At 47.1% G+C, this 14,491-nt stretch overlaps 1 protein-coding gene across 1 annotated transcript; it reads left to right on the top strand.

The window, feature by feature from the left end:
• The first annotated feature begins 4,644 nt into the window (after positions 1-4,644).
• On the top strand, positions 4,645-12,090 carry LOC118584415 (dipeptidase 2-like). Its single transcript, XM_036188641.1, has 10 exons — positions 4,645-4,967; positions 5,641-5,767; positions 6,248-6,377; positions 6,463-6,604; positions 6,891-6,960; positions 7,067-7,243; positions 7,602-7,686; positions 9,992-10,067; positions 11,508-11,643; positions 11,756-12,090. The coding sequence occupies exons 1-10, from the start codon at positions 4,705-4,707 to the stop codon at positions 11,996-11,998; spliced, it is 1,449 nt and encodes a 482-aa protein (XP_036044534.1). The 5' UTR covers positions 4,645-4,704; the 3' UTR covers positions 11,999-12,090.
• Positions 12,091-14,491: the final 2,401 nt, after the last annotated feature.

Here is a 14,491-nt window from a genome sequence, read left to right as displayed (position 1 = left end):
AGGCTCCTGCTCAAGTCTCAGGAGACAGCTGAAGAGCCCCAGGGAGACCTGCTAGCTGGAGTGAGAACACTGTGGACCAAGTCCAGCAAACCCCTCCCCTCCTCCTACAGAGGCAGACACTGTTCTTTATTTCCAGCCCATTATGGCACTAGGCAGGTCCTCCTGTTCAATAGAGTGATTTTCTGTGACAGCAATTGACTTAAAGTCCAAGACCAAGCCTCAAGCCTTCCTGTTCCCCTAAAGTAAAATACTTCACAGAGAAACTGGTTTCTAAAGTCCCGTGCCTGCAAGGACACCTAGGAACACCTTCTTTCTGACCCCTGTTCTTGAGAACAAGGGATTTAACCACCAATACCAAATCAGTAAAACTTTTAAAGGTGAAGGCCTGGAAATAGTTTTAAGAGCGTCTTATAGTCCAGGTGTATTGGCACAGGTCTTTAATGCCAGCACTTAAGAGGCAGAAGAAGGCAGGTCTCTGTGAGTTCCAGGCCAGCCTGGTCTACATAGTAAAACTCTGTCTCAAAACAAAGAAAAACTCCTTTCCTATAGCTGGCTACATTGGTGCATGCATGAAGCCCTAGCTAGTCAGAAGGCTGAGGAAGGAGCATTGTTTACTCTGCCAGTTGAAGGACATGGTGGTAATACAGGGCTTCCATGCTCTAAATAAATAAGTTTAAAAAAAAAGTTTTACCAATATTCCACTTTCTGGTAGAAAAAAGGAGCAGAGGAACACACCAGACACTATAGAATATAACCAGTAAACTCAAAAACATGGAAAACGCCAAAGACAAAACCAGCAATTTTTTTCCAATAAGTCAGTTCCAAAGAATTAATTATCTTTAGAACTACAAACTAAACCATGACAACCACATTCAATATGTTATATCATCTTTACACTAAAACTCAAATAATTATAGAAAGTCAGCAATCATGAAGATTTGAACATGACAGTTTGGGACAATAAAGATGTTTCTTGAAGTCTGGCCTGGTGACGCACACCTGTAACCTCAGCACTTGGGAGACTGAGGCGAGGGGATTATGGTGAGTCTGAGAGTCACTTGGACAAGCCTGGACTGCAGAGTGATACACACACACACACACACACACACAAATTAGGGATGGCAGACTGTTCAGCAGGCAAAGGCACCTGTCACCAAGCCTGAGTCTGATCACAGATCGCACATGGTGGAGAAGAGAACTGATACCCACTACCCACAGGGTGTCCTCTGACTTCCACATTTGTGCCATATGTGCCATAAGCACACATACACACATACAAAAAGTACAAAAAGTTAATCTCAGCAAATATATTTCAAGATTTTTAAAGATATATATATATAAACACTATATGTACACATATATGTATATATAATATATATACATACATATATACACATAATATATATACATACATATACACACACACACACACACACATATATACATATATATAGTGTTCTGCCTGCATGTATGCCTGAATGCCAGAAGAGGGCACCAGATCTCGTTATAGATGGTTGTGAGCCACCATGTGGTTGCTGGGAATTGAACTCAGGACCTCTAGAAAAGCAGCCAATGCTCTTAACCTCTTGAGCCATCTCTCCAGCCCCTTATTTTGACATTTTTAATGATGTCTTTATAGTGATTTGTTTTTTAAGGGTTCTAGCCTTCTGAGATAAATGCTTACATATGAATGAAATACATGTCTGTGATTTGCTTTACTTTCTTATTTTTTATTCTTATTCCCAGTGCTGTTGCTCAAACTTAGGGCTTTACACATTCTAGGCAAGCCTTCTACTACTGAGCTAGATCCCAGCCCTATGGTTTGCTTTAAAACAAGGCCTTGGCTGAGAGATGGCTCAGATGTTAATAGCACTGGTTGCTCTTCCAGAGGATCAGGGTTAGATTCTCAGCACGCTCATGGTGGCTCACAAACATCTGTAACTCCAGTCACAGGGGATCCAGTATTCTCTTCTGACCTCTGAGGGCACCAGGCATAGACAGATAAACATGCAAGAAAAATATTCATACACACAAAACAATAAAAAATAAAAACTTTTGAAACAAAATAGGGCCAGCAAGACAGCTCAGTGTGTCAAGGTGCTTGCTGCCAAGTTTGACACCCTGAGGTTGATTTCTGAAACATACATAATGAAAGGAGAGAACCAGCGCCTGCCAGTTCTCCTCTGACCTCCCCACATGTACACACACAAATATGTAAATAAATGTAATAAAAAATTAAAAAACAATCTGCAGCAGAGACAGGAGAACTAGCTAAGTTGGTAAAGTGTAAGCATGTGGACCCGAGTTCAGACCCCCCCCCCCCAGTACACAGGTAAAAAATAAGGCACATCAGCACTGGGGAGGACTGAGCAGAGGCAGGAAAAGGCCTGGGGCTGGCCGGCCAGTCAGGGGAGCTGCAATGGTGAGTTTCAGGTTCAGTGAGAGACCCTGTCTCAGAAAACAAGGTGGAGAGTGAAAGAGAGTGGAGTCCTCTTCTTTTTTGTTCTTTCTGGGGGGGGGGGTGTTCTCTGTGTAGCCTTGGCTGTCCTGGAACTGGCTCTGTAGACCAGGCTGGCCTCGAACTCAGAGAGATCCACCTGCCTCTGCCTCCTAAGTGCTGGGATTAAGGGCATGCACAACTACCACCTAGCTTTTTCTTTTCTTTCCTTCTTCTTCTTCTTCTTCTTCTTCTTCTTCTTCTTCTTCTTCTTCTTGAGATTTTATTTTATTTTATGGGTATTTTATCTGGCAATGAAACCCAGGTGCACTTTACCACCAATAACCACTGAGCTATTTCTTCAATCCCCCTTTATTTGCTTCCCTTATACCGCTCAACTTCCTGGGGCTTATTAGGAATGGAACAAACATGAAGTCTACCCTCAGACCCACAACTGTGAAATGGAGACCAGCAAATCTCAGAGTTTCTCTTCCCTTTTGCCACTTGGCTGCATGAGAGAGTGGTGGTGGGGGAGGGGGAAGAGAAGGAGCCCGGTCTGAGTTGGAAAGGGCAAAGAAGTGCCCTGGTCTGAAGCTAGGCCCTAGGAATACACATTCTGTAGTGGGCCTACTAGTGAGACCTAGCTGTAGCAGGCAATGAGTCACCGCCTAGAGCACAGCACTATTACAGACAGCAGGCACTAACTAGTGTAGTCCCCCAAACACAGGTACATCCATGCTGAGTAGTCCAAGACTTCTGACTCCTTTTTCAAAGAGTTTGCTCATTCCCCTTTTAAATTTTAATATTATTTATTCACTTGAGACAAGGCTCACTTTGTAACTCGATCTGGCCTACTCATGAAGTAGACCAGGCTAGCCTTGAACTCACAGATATCTGCTTGCCTGGGATTAAAGGCATTCGATATCATGTCCAGCCTCCATTTCCTTTTTTAAGAGGGCTTCTTACATTTCCTAGTCCTCATGCCGCCTGAGGAAGGTTCCAAAAATTGGAGGCGCCCCAGTAGGGGCCAGGGATCAGAACAGAACCTTGACAAGAACAGAAAAAGTTTTCTGGTGGAGTGTGAGTACAGTTCTTGAAGGCACTTTAAATAATGGAACTCTACCAAAAAAAAAAAAAAAAAACATATGCCGTGTGTGTGTGTGTGTGTGTGTGTGTGTGTGTGTGTGTGTGTGCGCGCGCGCGCGCGCGCACATGGGTGTGCTCGTGCAGCTGGGGGGTTTCCTGGAGGAAGCAGAGAGGGTGAGCGTGAAGGCTGGCAACAGGGTGGGGCCTGCAAAGAAGGAAATTAAGCCCTTGAAATTTCTAGCAGCTCAGGCCGCAGAGCACAGATAAGGTGTATGAAGCCACTAGACACAAGTGCCGGGCCTGAGGACGCACACGTCTGTCCTGGCGTCCACGCTGAGGTAAGGGGGCAGTCTGCAGACCCGGGGAAGAAGGTGCTAGGGTGGGGGCTCTGTGCCCAGCAAAGTGTTTCCTTTCCTTCCGTTTCACTAGCTGATTGACTTTGCTCCTGTACTAAGTAAGTATTCCCCGAACCACTTGGTTGCTCACTCAGTTCTCATCTCAGATGGTTGTAGTGAAAGTCCTGGGCAGGTACAGCATCTACTGAGGAAGAGAGCAGTCATCACCTTGAATGATGACAGAAATGGGGGTGGGGTATGGAGGTGTGTGCTCTGAGTAGTTTCCAGTGGCTGCCTGGAGTCTTCAAGGAATGGCAGAGAGGGCGGACAGGGCAGTGTCACAGGGCACTTGTGGCCCTTAAAGAGGTCAGAGAAGGCTGCAGGTAGTCAGGGACATGACGTGGTCTGCAAAGGGCTCACTTTCACTGTGTGGAAAGAAGCACACCACAGTCCACTTTCTTGGCGAACAATCCCTAGAAGCAGGCAGGAAGCACCGGGACTGGCTCCCTGGGAAGAGGAAACAGGAGAGAGGGCATGGGACCAAGGACGCCCGTCGGGACAGGAGCTGAGTGAGCGCTGCAGGCGTCAGCCCAGCCGGGGGAGGCGCCCTTAGAGACTGGGATAACAGCCTGTAGGTTCCCCTGGCGGCTGTGCTGCGCCGCTCTGCTGTACACCGAGTGGCTCTCTCCAGTCCGTTGACCTCAAACCCCTTCTCACTAGACCCCGTCTCTTCGTGGCTTGAGTTGAGGATCACCTTCTGTTCCTCCCAGGCTTTTGCGACCTTCATCGGTGCGACCGTCAGGCCGTGCTCGCTTGCAGGCTGTGCTCGCTTGCCCCGCCCTGAGCATGATGCCGCTGGCGGGCCTCGAGAGTCACCAGATGCTTTCGGTGTTCCTGTTGGGGCTGCTGCTGTTCGGGCCTTCACAGTCTCAAACATCCACCCAGGCCGAACCTGGCATCTTTGGTGCTTCCAATGCACCAAGCGCCCCCAAAGCCCTCACCAAGCCCGACGGCACTTCCAGCACCCCAACCACTGTGGGCAACTCCAGTTTCCCAGACCTGCGAGATCACGTGAGAGCACTGATGCAAGACTTCCCGCTTATAGACGGGTGCGTAAAGGATGGCCTGGGGACTGGTCAGAATGAAACCCGGCTGAGCATACTCCTGAGCTGCAGAGGGTTCTGAGCCTGCCAGACTAATAAAGGCCCTCTCCTACTACCCACCTTTTTTATTTATTTTTTATTTTTTCTTTTGGTTTTTCGAGACAGGGTTTCTCTGTAGTTTTGGTGCCTGTCCTGGACTAGTTATGTAGACCAGGCTGGCCTCGAACTCACAGAGATCCTCCTGCCTCTGCCTCCCGAGTGCTGGGATTACAGGCGTGCGCCACCACTGCCCGACACTAACCACCTCTTGGTGGCATTTCTCCTCTGTCACTCCTCTGGTAGGGACCCCCAGCCTCACCCAGGCTTTAGGTTATCTCAATATGGTCTGGGTAACAATATGGGTTAGGAGTAGCTGTTAGAATTATTTCTGCTAGACCATGTGTTCTCTGAGTGAGTGTGTGTGTGTGTGTGTGTGTGTGTGTGTGAGAGAGAGAGAGAGAGAGAGAGAGAGAGAGTATTCGCACACCCCTCTCTCTAGCCCAGGCCGCTCCAAGAACTCATTAAGTATCCTAGACTGACCTGGAACTCTGACACTCCAGCCTGCCTTAGTCTTCTGAGTGCTGGGATCAGACAGAACCACTCAACCCATTTGTTGACTTCTTTCTTGACTCTCCTGCAGCCACAACGACCTGCCTCTCGTCCTGAGACAATTTTACCGGAATGGGCTGCGGGATGCTAACCTGAGAAACTTCACCCATGGCCAGACCAGCCTGAATAGGCTTAGAGATGCCTTTGTGGGAGCTCAGGTAATACACACACACACACACACCAGCAGAGCTGCTGGGGAAGGTTGGAGAAATTGAGGACCCAGAAATGACAAGTTAATCAGTTGGGAATTCGGTTACTATAGAGACTTTTTTTTTTTTTAAGCCAGGATATGATGCTGTGGCTAGAGGGGTCAATAGTAAGCCTGCAGGTGGGTATGAAAGTACCACAGAAGCTGGGCGGTGGTGGCACACACCTGTAATCCCAGCACTCGGGAGGCAGAGGCAGGTGGATCTCTGTGAGTTCGAGGCCAGCCTGGTCTACGGAGCTAGTCCAGGACAGGTTCCAAAGCTACACAGAGAAACCCTGTCTCGAAAAAAAAAAGAAAAGAATAAAAGAAAGTACCACAGAGCAAGCAGTGCATTCATTATATGTGGTCTCTAGACCCATGAGTCTGACAGCTGTAAAGGCCCAGGTAGCTAGGCTGCCTTGCACAAACTAACCCCTGGCTTTGTCTCCAGTTCTGGTCCGCTTACGTACCATGCCAGACCCAGGACCGGGATGCCTTACGTCTCACAATGGAGCAGATTGACCTCATTCACAGTATGTGTGCCTCTTATTCTGAGCTGGAACTTGTGACCTCACTTAAAGGTAAGTGGATTTCTTCAGGGTATTGGAGACTGGATGAAGCTACTAACCTCACTCCTGAGAATAACCACCTGACCTATGCCTACAGCTCTGAACAGCACCCAGAAATTGGCCTGCCTCATTGGTGTGGAGGGTGGCCACTCACTAGATAACAGCCTCTCTGTGCTTCGAAGTTTCTACCAGTTGGGGGTGCGCTACCTGACGCTCACACATACCTGCAATACACCCTGGTGAGCACAGTGCAGATGGTGTGAGGCCACTGACGCAGAAATCTACCCTTGTAGACATAGACCAAGATTTACCCTTATTGTCTGGGACTCATATACAGGGGTTGGTATTTAGGCCTTTACAAAGCAAGACTGGGTTTCCTCCTGATGCCAGGCACAGTCCAACCTGGGTTGTTTTGTTTTGTTTTGTTTTGTTTTGTTTTGTTTTAATTAGCCCTGTGGGGTTGCAGGGATGAAGAGTTTGGAGGGGCATGACCACCAATTAGATTGCCTCCTGCCTGTCCTGCAGGGCAGAGAGCTCATCTAAGGGCGTCCACTCATTCTACAGCACTGTCAAAGGATTGACCAGCTTTGGTGAAGTAAGGACCCTGAGTGATACTCCACTCCGCCCATGCCGCTTTTCTGGTTGATAAATGCATGCCATATATGTACCCCTGAAACCTTCCTCCTACCCTGCCCTCACAGAAGGTGGTGGCAGAAATGAATCGCTTGGGGATGATGGTTGATTTGTCCCATGTCTCGGATGCTACTGCACGGCGGGCCTTGGAAGTCTCACAGGCACCTGTGATCTTCTCCCACTCGGCTGCCAGGGGTGTGTGCGGAAATGCTCGGAATCTTCCTGATGACATCCTGCTGCTTCTGGTGAGACACTTTCTAGCCCTGGAACCTAAATCAAGAGATTCAAACCGGAAGGCCTTGAACTTGAACCCTTGTCCTCTCCATTTCCTCAGCCCCTAGACTGAGCAATTTGCCTCACAAACTCATAGACCATTGCCCCTAAATCCTTGGACCTGGGGTGGGGAGGTTGTCTCCAGAGAAATTTTCCTGTATCCCTCAAATTTAGGGCCAAGACATCACCTAATCAGAGTCAAGCCTTCCTCATTGACACAAGCCTGAGAGGTGAAGCCCCCTAGGGCCCCCAAAGCTTTCTCACAGGGGTAGGTAGGCACATCATAGTGCTGGGGAGCCAGGCTGAGTGTCCTTTTGACCGTCCTTGCAGAGGAAGAACGGCGGCGTCGTGATGGTGACATTCTCTGTAGGGGTTTTGCAGTGTAACCCGTTAGCCAATGTATCCACGGTAGCAGGTGAGTCTCCTGAAACCTGCCTCTCCATATGTCTTTTCTTATTTTCCTTTCTTTCTTTTTTTAAAGCCAAAGACAATTTTATTGGCATTTGAAAGGACAATGTAACAGGAAAAACAAGTTGTAAACATCAGCATCTTCAGTGAAGAGGGAAGGCAAGAGGTAGATAAGAGGGAGATGGGAAGAGGGAGAAGAAAGGAAAGAACTTACACTTTCTGAGGTAAATCCCAGAAAAGGCCCACACTCAGCCATAAAGATTCAGAAACGCCGTGGTGGTGCACGCCTGTAATCCCAGCACTCAGGAGGCAGAGGCAGGTGGATCTCTGTGAGTTCCAGGCCAGCCTGGTCTACAAAGTGAGTTCCAGGAAAGGTGCAAAGCTACACAGAGTAACCCTGTCTTGAAAATCCAAAAAAAAAAAAAAAGTAGAAACAATTCCCTCCTAGGCTTTCTGAATAGTACTGAGTTTGACTTGAAGACCTCAGGGTGTCAGCACAGCCTTAACAGTTTAGACAAAAATGCCATGATGGGAGCTTAGCTTAGGCTGTAGTTTCATTTGAAGAGTGCTTGCCTCCTATGAAGGCCTGGACTAACCCCCAGGTTGATAATACAGAATAAGTTCCAGGATAGGCAGGGTTATGCAGAGAAACCCTGTTTCAAAAAAAAAAAAAAAAAGAAAAAAAAGAAAGAAAGAAGTTTTAAAAGGTCCCATGATGGACAATACACGCATCACTTTAGTACTACCTGGAACCAGAGCCAACTAATCCAAACTTCCTTGTTAGGGGGATTGGGGTCATTTCTAAAGTGATGTGCCAACACTCTGTACTTCTGCATGGGCTACCAAAGCACTCTACCCTGCCTTCAGTCTTGTCCAAAGGAGGCCTTGCCAGGTTTTCCAAACTGGAATCAGAGATGAGTTAGGTTGGGATGAACTAAATCAGTGTGGCCTCCAAATGCTTTCACTCCAGCCTGAAGCCTAGTCCAGAGCGGCCTGTGTTAGTTCAGGCGCCAGGTATGTGGAGTAACCAATGAGAGAAAGCTGTGTGGGCCACAGAAGCCATCATCCAATAATTCACGTTTGTCAAAACGACAAACACAAAGGGGAAGAAGAAAGGCACCCTCTAATTCCTCCAGGCGTTTCCATTTTTTTTGTTTGTTTGGTTGTTTTGGTTTTTGGAGACAGGGTTTCTCTGTGTAGCTTTGCTCCTTTCCTGGAACTCACTTGGTAGCCCAGGCTGGCCTCGAACTCACAGAGATCCGCCTGCCTCTGCCTCCCGAGTGCTGGGATTAAAGGCGTTCGCCACCACTGCCCGGCTGTTTTGATTTTTATTAGTAATTTATTTTATGTGTGTAGGTGTTTTGCCTCCATGTATGTCTGTGCACCACACACATGCCTGGTGCCCGCAGAGGCTAGAAGAGGGCATCAGATCCCCTGGAACTGAAAATATAGATGACCACATGGGTGCTGGAAATCAAACCCAACTCAGGTCTCTGAAAGAGCAGACACTGCTTTTAACCACTGAGCCATCTCTCTAGCTCTCTCCAGGCCTTTTAAGAAATATAGAGGGCTGGAGAGATGGCTCAGAGGTTAAGAACACTGCCTGCTCTTCCTGAGGTCCTGAGTTCAATTCCCAGCAACCACATGGTGGCTCACAACCATCTGTAATGAGATCTGGTGCCCTCTTCTGGCGTGCAAAGTTACATGGTGCTAGAATGTTGTTTACATAATAAATAAATAAATCTTAAAAAAAAAAAAGAAAGAAATATAGAGTTGTTGCTTTGACCACATATATACAAATCTATAAGAAGGATGATATTGTAGACATCAAGGAGATAGCCACTGATCAAAAGGAACACCTCCTAAATGTTACCTTAGCAAAACTGTCTACAATATCGCTCAGCATGCTGTTGGCTTTGTTGTAAACAAGCAAGTCAAGGGTAGGATTCTTGCCAAGAAAATGTTCAGATTGAGGATATTAAGCTCTCTAAGAGCCAAGATAGCTTCCTGAAACGGGTGAAGGAGAACAGGAAAAACAAAAGAGAAAAAGAAAAGAAAAATGAAAGAAAAGGAAGCCTGGGAAAGGTCAACTGAAGCGCCAGTCTCCTCCACCCAGAGATGTTCACTTGGTGTGAAGTGATGGGAAGGAGCCCAAGCTGCTGGAGCCTGTTCCCTGTGAAGTCATGGCTTAGTGTACAAAAAGAAATAAAAATCTTAGACTGTAATCAGAGGAGGAATGGGATCAGCCAAGCCTAGTTCCAGGGCCACTCTTCCCCTGAAAGCCTCATTCTGCTGACTGTCCATCTCCCCAGATCACTTTGACCACATCAAGGCAGTCATTGGATCTGAGTTCATCGGGATTGGTGGAGATTATGACGGCACTGCACAGTGAGTACTCCTCTGTGGCTGGTCAGAAGCTGCTCTCACCACATCAAGGTCCTCAGAGCCTTTATTAGGCTTTGTCTATTTGACATCTCTCCATCCCCGGGGACTCTTTCCTGAGCTCTCCTGTATGTCTTCAGCCCAAGGCCCCCACTGAGATACTCTGAGAAAGCTCGTCTATCTAGCACATGCACCCATTGCAGACCCATTCATTCCCTCTGAGCTGTCAGCAAGGTCTGGTGTGGGCTGACTATCTTCTCTGGTTGTTGTTGTCGAGACAGGGTTTCTCTGTGTAGCCCTGGCTGTCCTGGAACTCGCTCTGTAGACCAGGCTGGCCTCGAACTCAGAGATCTACACGCCTTTGCCTCCCAAGTACTGGGATTAAGGTGTGCACCACTGCTGCCCAACTTCTCTGCGAGTTCTGAGGAGACTTCTTGCCTTCTTTCCAATCCTTCCTTCCTTTTCTTTGTTTCTATTTTGGACACAGGGTCTCACTATGAATCCCAGGCTTGCCTCAAACTACTTTATTCCTTTTCTTTTCCAAAAATGTTTATTATTTGGGAGTGGGGTGGGGTGTGCATACTGTGACACATGTGGCCGGAGTAACTTCTTTTTTCTACCACGTGGATTCCAGCCACTGAACTCAGGCTGTCACTGAACCAACTTGCTGGCCCCTGCTTTTGTTTCTTCAGTATTTTTTTTTTTCTTTTCCAGTTCTGGGGATCAACTTCAGAACCTTCCTGAAGTTAATCAAGCTAAGGACTCCACCCCTGAGCAACATCTTTAACGGAGGGGATATTTGCATCTATTAGAAGGCATAAATCTTTTCTTGTTTGTTTGATTTTGTTCGAGACAGGTTTCACTACGGAACCCTGACTGGTCTCAAATTTAGATTTGAAGCCTGCCTCAGCCTTCCAAGTGCTGGAATTAAAGGCGTACACCACCACCACTGCCCGGCTAGAAAGCATCCATCTAAAGTACCAGTCAGTGAATTTTAGCAAATATTCAAGGAAGGGGCTAGGAGTAAAAGGGTGCTCATAGATAACTATGAGGCCCAAGGTCTGATTTCCAGCACTGTGGGTTTTGTTTGTTTGTTTGTTTGTTTTTGTTTTTCAAGACAGGGTTTCTTTGTGTAGCTTTGGTGCCTGTTCTGGAACTCACTTTGTAGACCAGGCTGGCCTCGAACTCACAGAGATCTGCCTGCCTCTGCCTCCCGAGTGCTGGGATTAAAAGCATGCGACCCCACCACCCGGCTCAGCACTGTATATTTTTTTTAAAGAGGTTTGAGACCTCCTCTGAAGGATTAGGACTGGAGCAAACTACTTCCTCCTTCCTAGTTTCCATTCCCACATACAACCATTGCTGAGGATGCATCTCCGATAGAGTGGAAGTTTTCAGTTGGATTAGGATACCAGGTCTGAGGTTCACCTGCTGGTCTCTGCACAGGTTCCCTCAGGGGCTGGAGGACGTGTCTACATACCCAGTGCTCATAGAGGAGCTGCTGAGACGGGGCTGGAGTGAACAAGAGCTGCAAGGTGTCCTTCGAGGAAACCTGCTTCGGGTCTTCGGACAGGTGGAACAGGTATGCTGAGATGGCAAGAGAGCGGTGCCCGGGGTCTGAACAGGTGCTTCCCATAACATGATGGGCTGCAAGAGACCTAGAAGAGCTGCTGACTGACAGCTGTCACCCCCAGGTACGGGAGAAAAACAGATGGCAAAGTCCTTTGGAGGACACTATTCCAGAGGAGCAGCTGGACAGTGCCTGTCACTCTGTCTTGCCACATCGGCGCCAGAAACAGTATCAAGGAGAGGACCAATCAGAGATCACAACACATCATATGCTCAAGTTATCATCTGGGTGTTCACACTCAAAATCTTCTCCCTACATAGTGCCAAGCCTCACCATTGTTGCAACCTTTTTAGGCTTTATTGTATGACTTTGATGGTCCATGCAGTCCTCCCAGATACCATTCTGGTACCCTGGATCCTCCTCTGCTTGTGCAGGGGCAAACATTTTCTGGAAGTAAATTTTTTTTTAAATGTAGAAACAGATGTGAGTGTCCTCTGTGATAGAGCAGGGTAACACAGACTCTGTGGAACGTGGCATTTCAGTCACCATTTCCTCAAGGAAGTTGTGAGTGATCTGCACAACCCAGGTGGTTGGGCTCAGCACCAGATGAAGCCAGTGGGGGTGGGTCTGGCTTCAGGGAAAAGGTCTAGAATTTAGGGGTCTTTCTGAGTATTTCATCTCAATGCACAAACTGAACCACTGACTCCCACCAAACAATCTCTCAGAGAATTCTTTAGATTCCTAAGAAGGGAACCTGACTGGATCATGAGTCACCTTCATTTTCTTTGGACAAAGCCCAGAACACATAATGGGTCCTGGGCCTGTTTGATGGTTGGACTAACTTTGATGTGGTGATCTCTCAGGCCCCAGGAAGTTCCTCTCTACCAGGTACAAACTATTTAGGCATCCATTCCATCCCACTCCCAGGGCCTGGGTGGAAATTAATAGCAACTGCAATAATAATAATAGGTAACACTATATTGGGGTGCTGATGTAGCTTAGTTGGTAGATAGAGTGCTTGCCTTGCCAGGAGGGTTTGACCCCCCAGCACTGCATAAAACCAGGCTTGGTGACGCACACCTGTGACTCCAGCACTTGAGAGACAGAGGCAAGAAGAGCAGAAATTTCAAGGTCAGCCTGAGCTATGTAACCAGACTGTGATACATGAGAACATATCCCATAAGATAGATAGATAGATAGATAAATAAACAAATAAATAAATACATACATACATACATACATAGAGCATGAGGACCTGAATCCAATCCCTCAAACTCAAAATTTAAAAAGCCCCAACCAAGCGTGGAGGTGCACGCCTTGAGTTTGAGGCCAGACTGGTCTAAAAAGCAAATTCCAGAACAGCCAGTGTTACAAAGAGAAAAACAAAACGAATAAAAAGCCCCAGGGCTGGAGATGGCTCCGTAGTTAAGAGCACTGGATGTTCTTCCTGAGGAATTGTTTTTGATTCTCAGCAGCCAAACAGTGGCTCACAACCATACATAACTTGTTCCAGGAGATCCAACACCTTCTTCTGACCTCCATGGGCACCAGGCACACATGTGATACACATATATACATGCAGGCAAAATACTTTTACACATTAAAGAAAGAAAAAAGAAGGAAGGGAAGGGGAGGGGAGGGAAGGGAAGGGAAGGGAAGGGAAGGGAAGGGAAGGGAAGGGAAAGGGGAAAAGGGGCAAAGGAAGAGTACAAAGGAAGGAAAGAAGAAAGCCCATTGTTATGGCATTAGGATATGTATGGGGATAAAGGTCCAAGACCACTTCCAGATTTGAAAACCTACCAAACCCACCAATCCCTGAGCTTGGCCTGGAAATCTCTACCCTGGAAAACTCCTCCCCCAAGAAACCCTATATAAGCCTGTCTCCGGCTTGGTCTCCGGCTCAGTTTCCTGCTGCTTTTTGCCCAAGCAGAAGCAGCCACCCTCTTGTGTCTCTTCCAACAAATGTCTTGTGTGAGGTTTGTTGTGCAGTGTGACTTTGTGATATTCCTTGGCTGAGGACTGCCAGGATAGCTTTCCCCTCAGAGCTGTAACCGGAGAGTTAGAGACTGACAGATCCACCGGTCTCACTGATCAGACAGATAGTCAGCCTAACCTAATCCCCAAACTCCAGATCAGATGAGAGACCCTGTCTGAAAACAAACAACACAAACTCACAGGGGATGCTCCTGAGGAAGAACACTGGGATTGACCTCAGACATCTACAAACATATATACACATGCAAATGTACATAAACACAAATACCTATATACCCCCATCCACATGCACACACAAACAGAAATAAGAAGAATGAATAGGAGGGAAACAAAAAAGGTAGGGTTTTGTAAAGTTATTGAATTTGCTTCTATTAAGAAAGGAAAAATAACCAGACTATAGTGGCTCGTGCCTTTAATCCCAGCACTTGGGAGGCAGAGGCAGGTGGATCTGTATGAGTTCAAGGCCAGCCTGGTCTACTGAGCAAGTTCCAGAACAGCCAGGGCTACACAGAGAAAACTTGTCTCAAAAAACTGAAAAAGAAAAGAAAAAGAAAAACATTACTGCTGTTGTGGCTTATGTTTGCAATCCCAGTACTTGGTAGACTGAGGCAGAAGGATTGACAAGAGTTAAGGCCAACCTGGTTTTCACAGTGACTTCCAGGCCAGCTTAGCTACAGAGTAAGATCGTGAGGTGGGGGGAAGCCAGCCAGCAATGTAAAATATAATAAATTCTGATTTGGGTTTAAATGAACTATATAAATATAAAATAATGTGGTGTGTTGGGGAGTTCATGTGTGGGTGGGTATGCATGTGGAGATCAGAGGTCAACCTCTGATGCTTTTTCAGGAGCCAGCCACCATTTTTG

Source organism: Onychomys torridus, chromosome 5, assembly GCF_903995425.1.
Source record: "Onychomys torridus chromosome 5, mOncTor1.1, whole genome shotgun sequence".
Taxonomy (NCBI): Eukaryota; Metazoa; Chordata; class Mammalia; order Rodentia; family Cricetidae; genus Onychomys; species Onychomys torridus.
The sequence above is the reverse complement of the archived record's forward strand: the minus strand, read 5'-3'. Positions and strand labels throughout refer to the sequence as shown.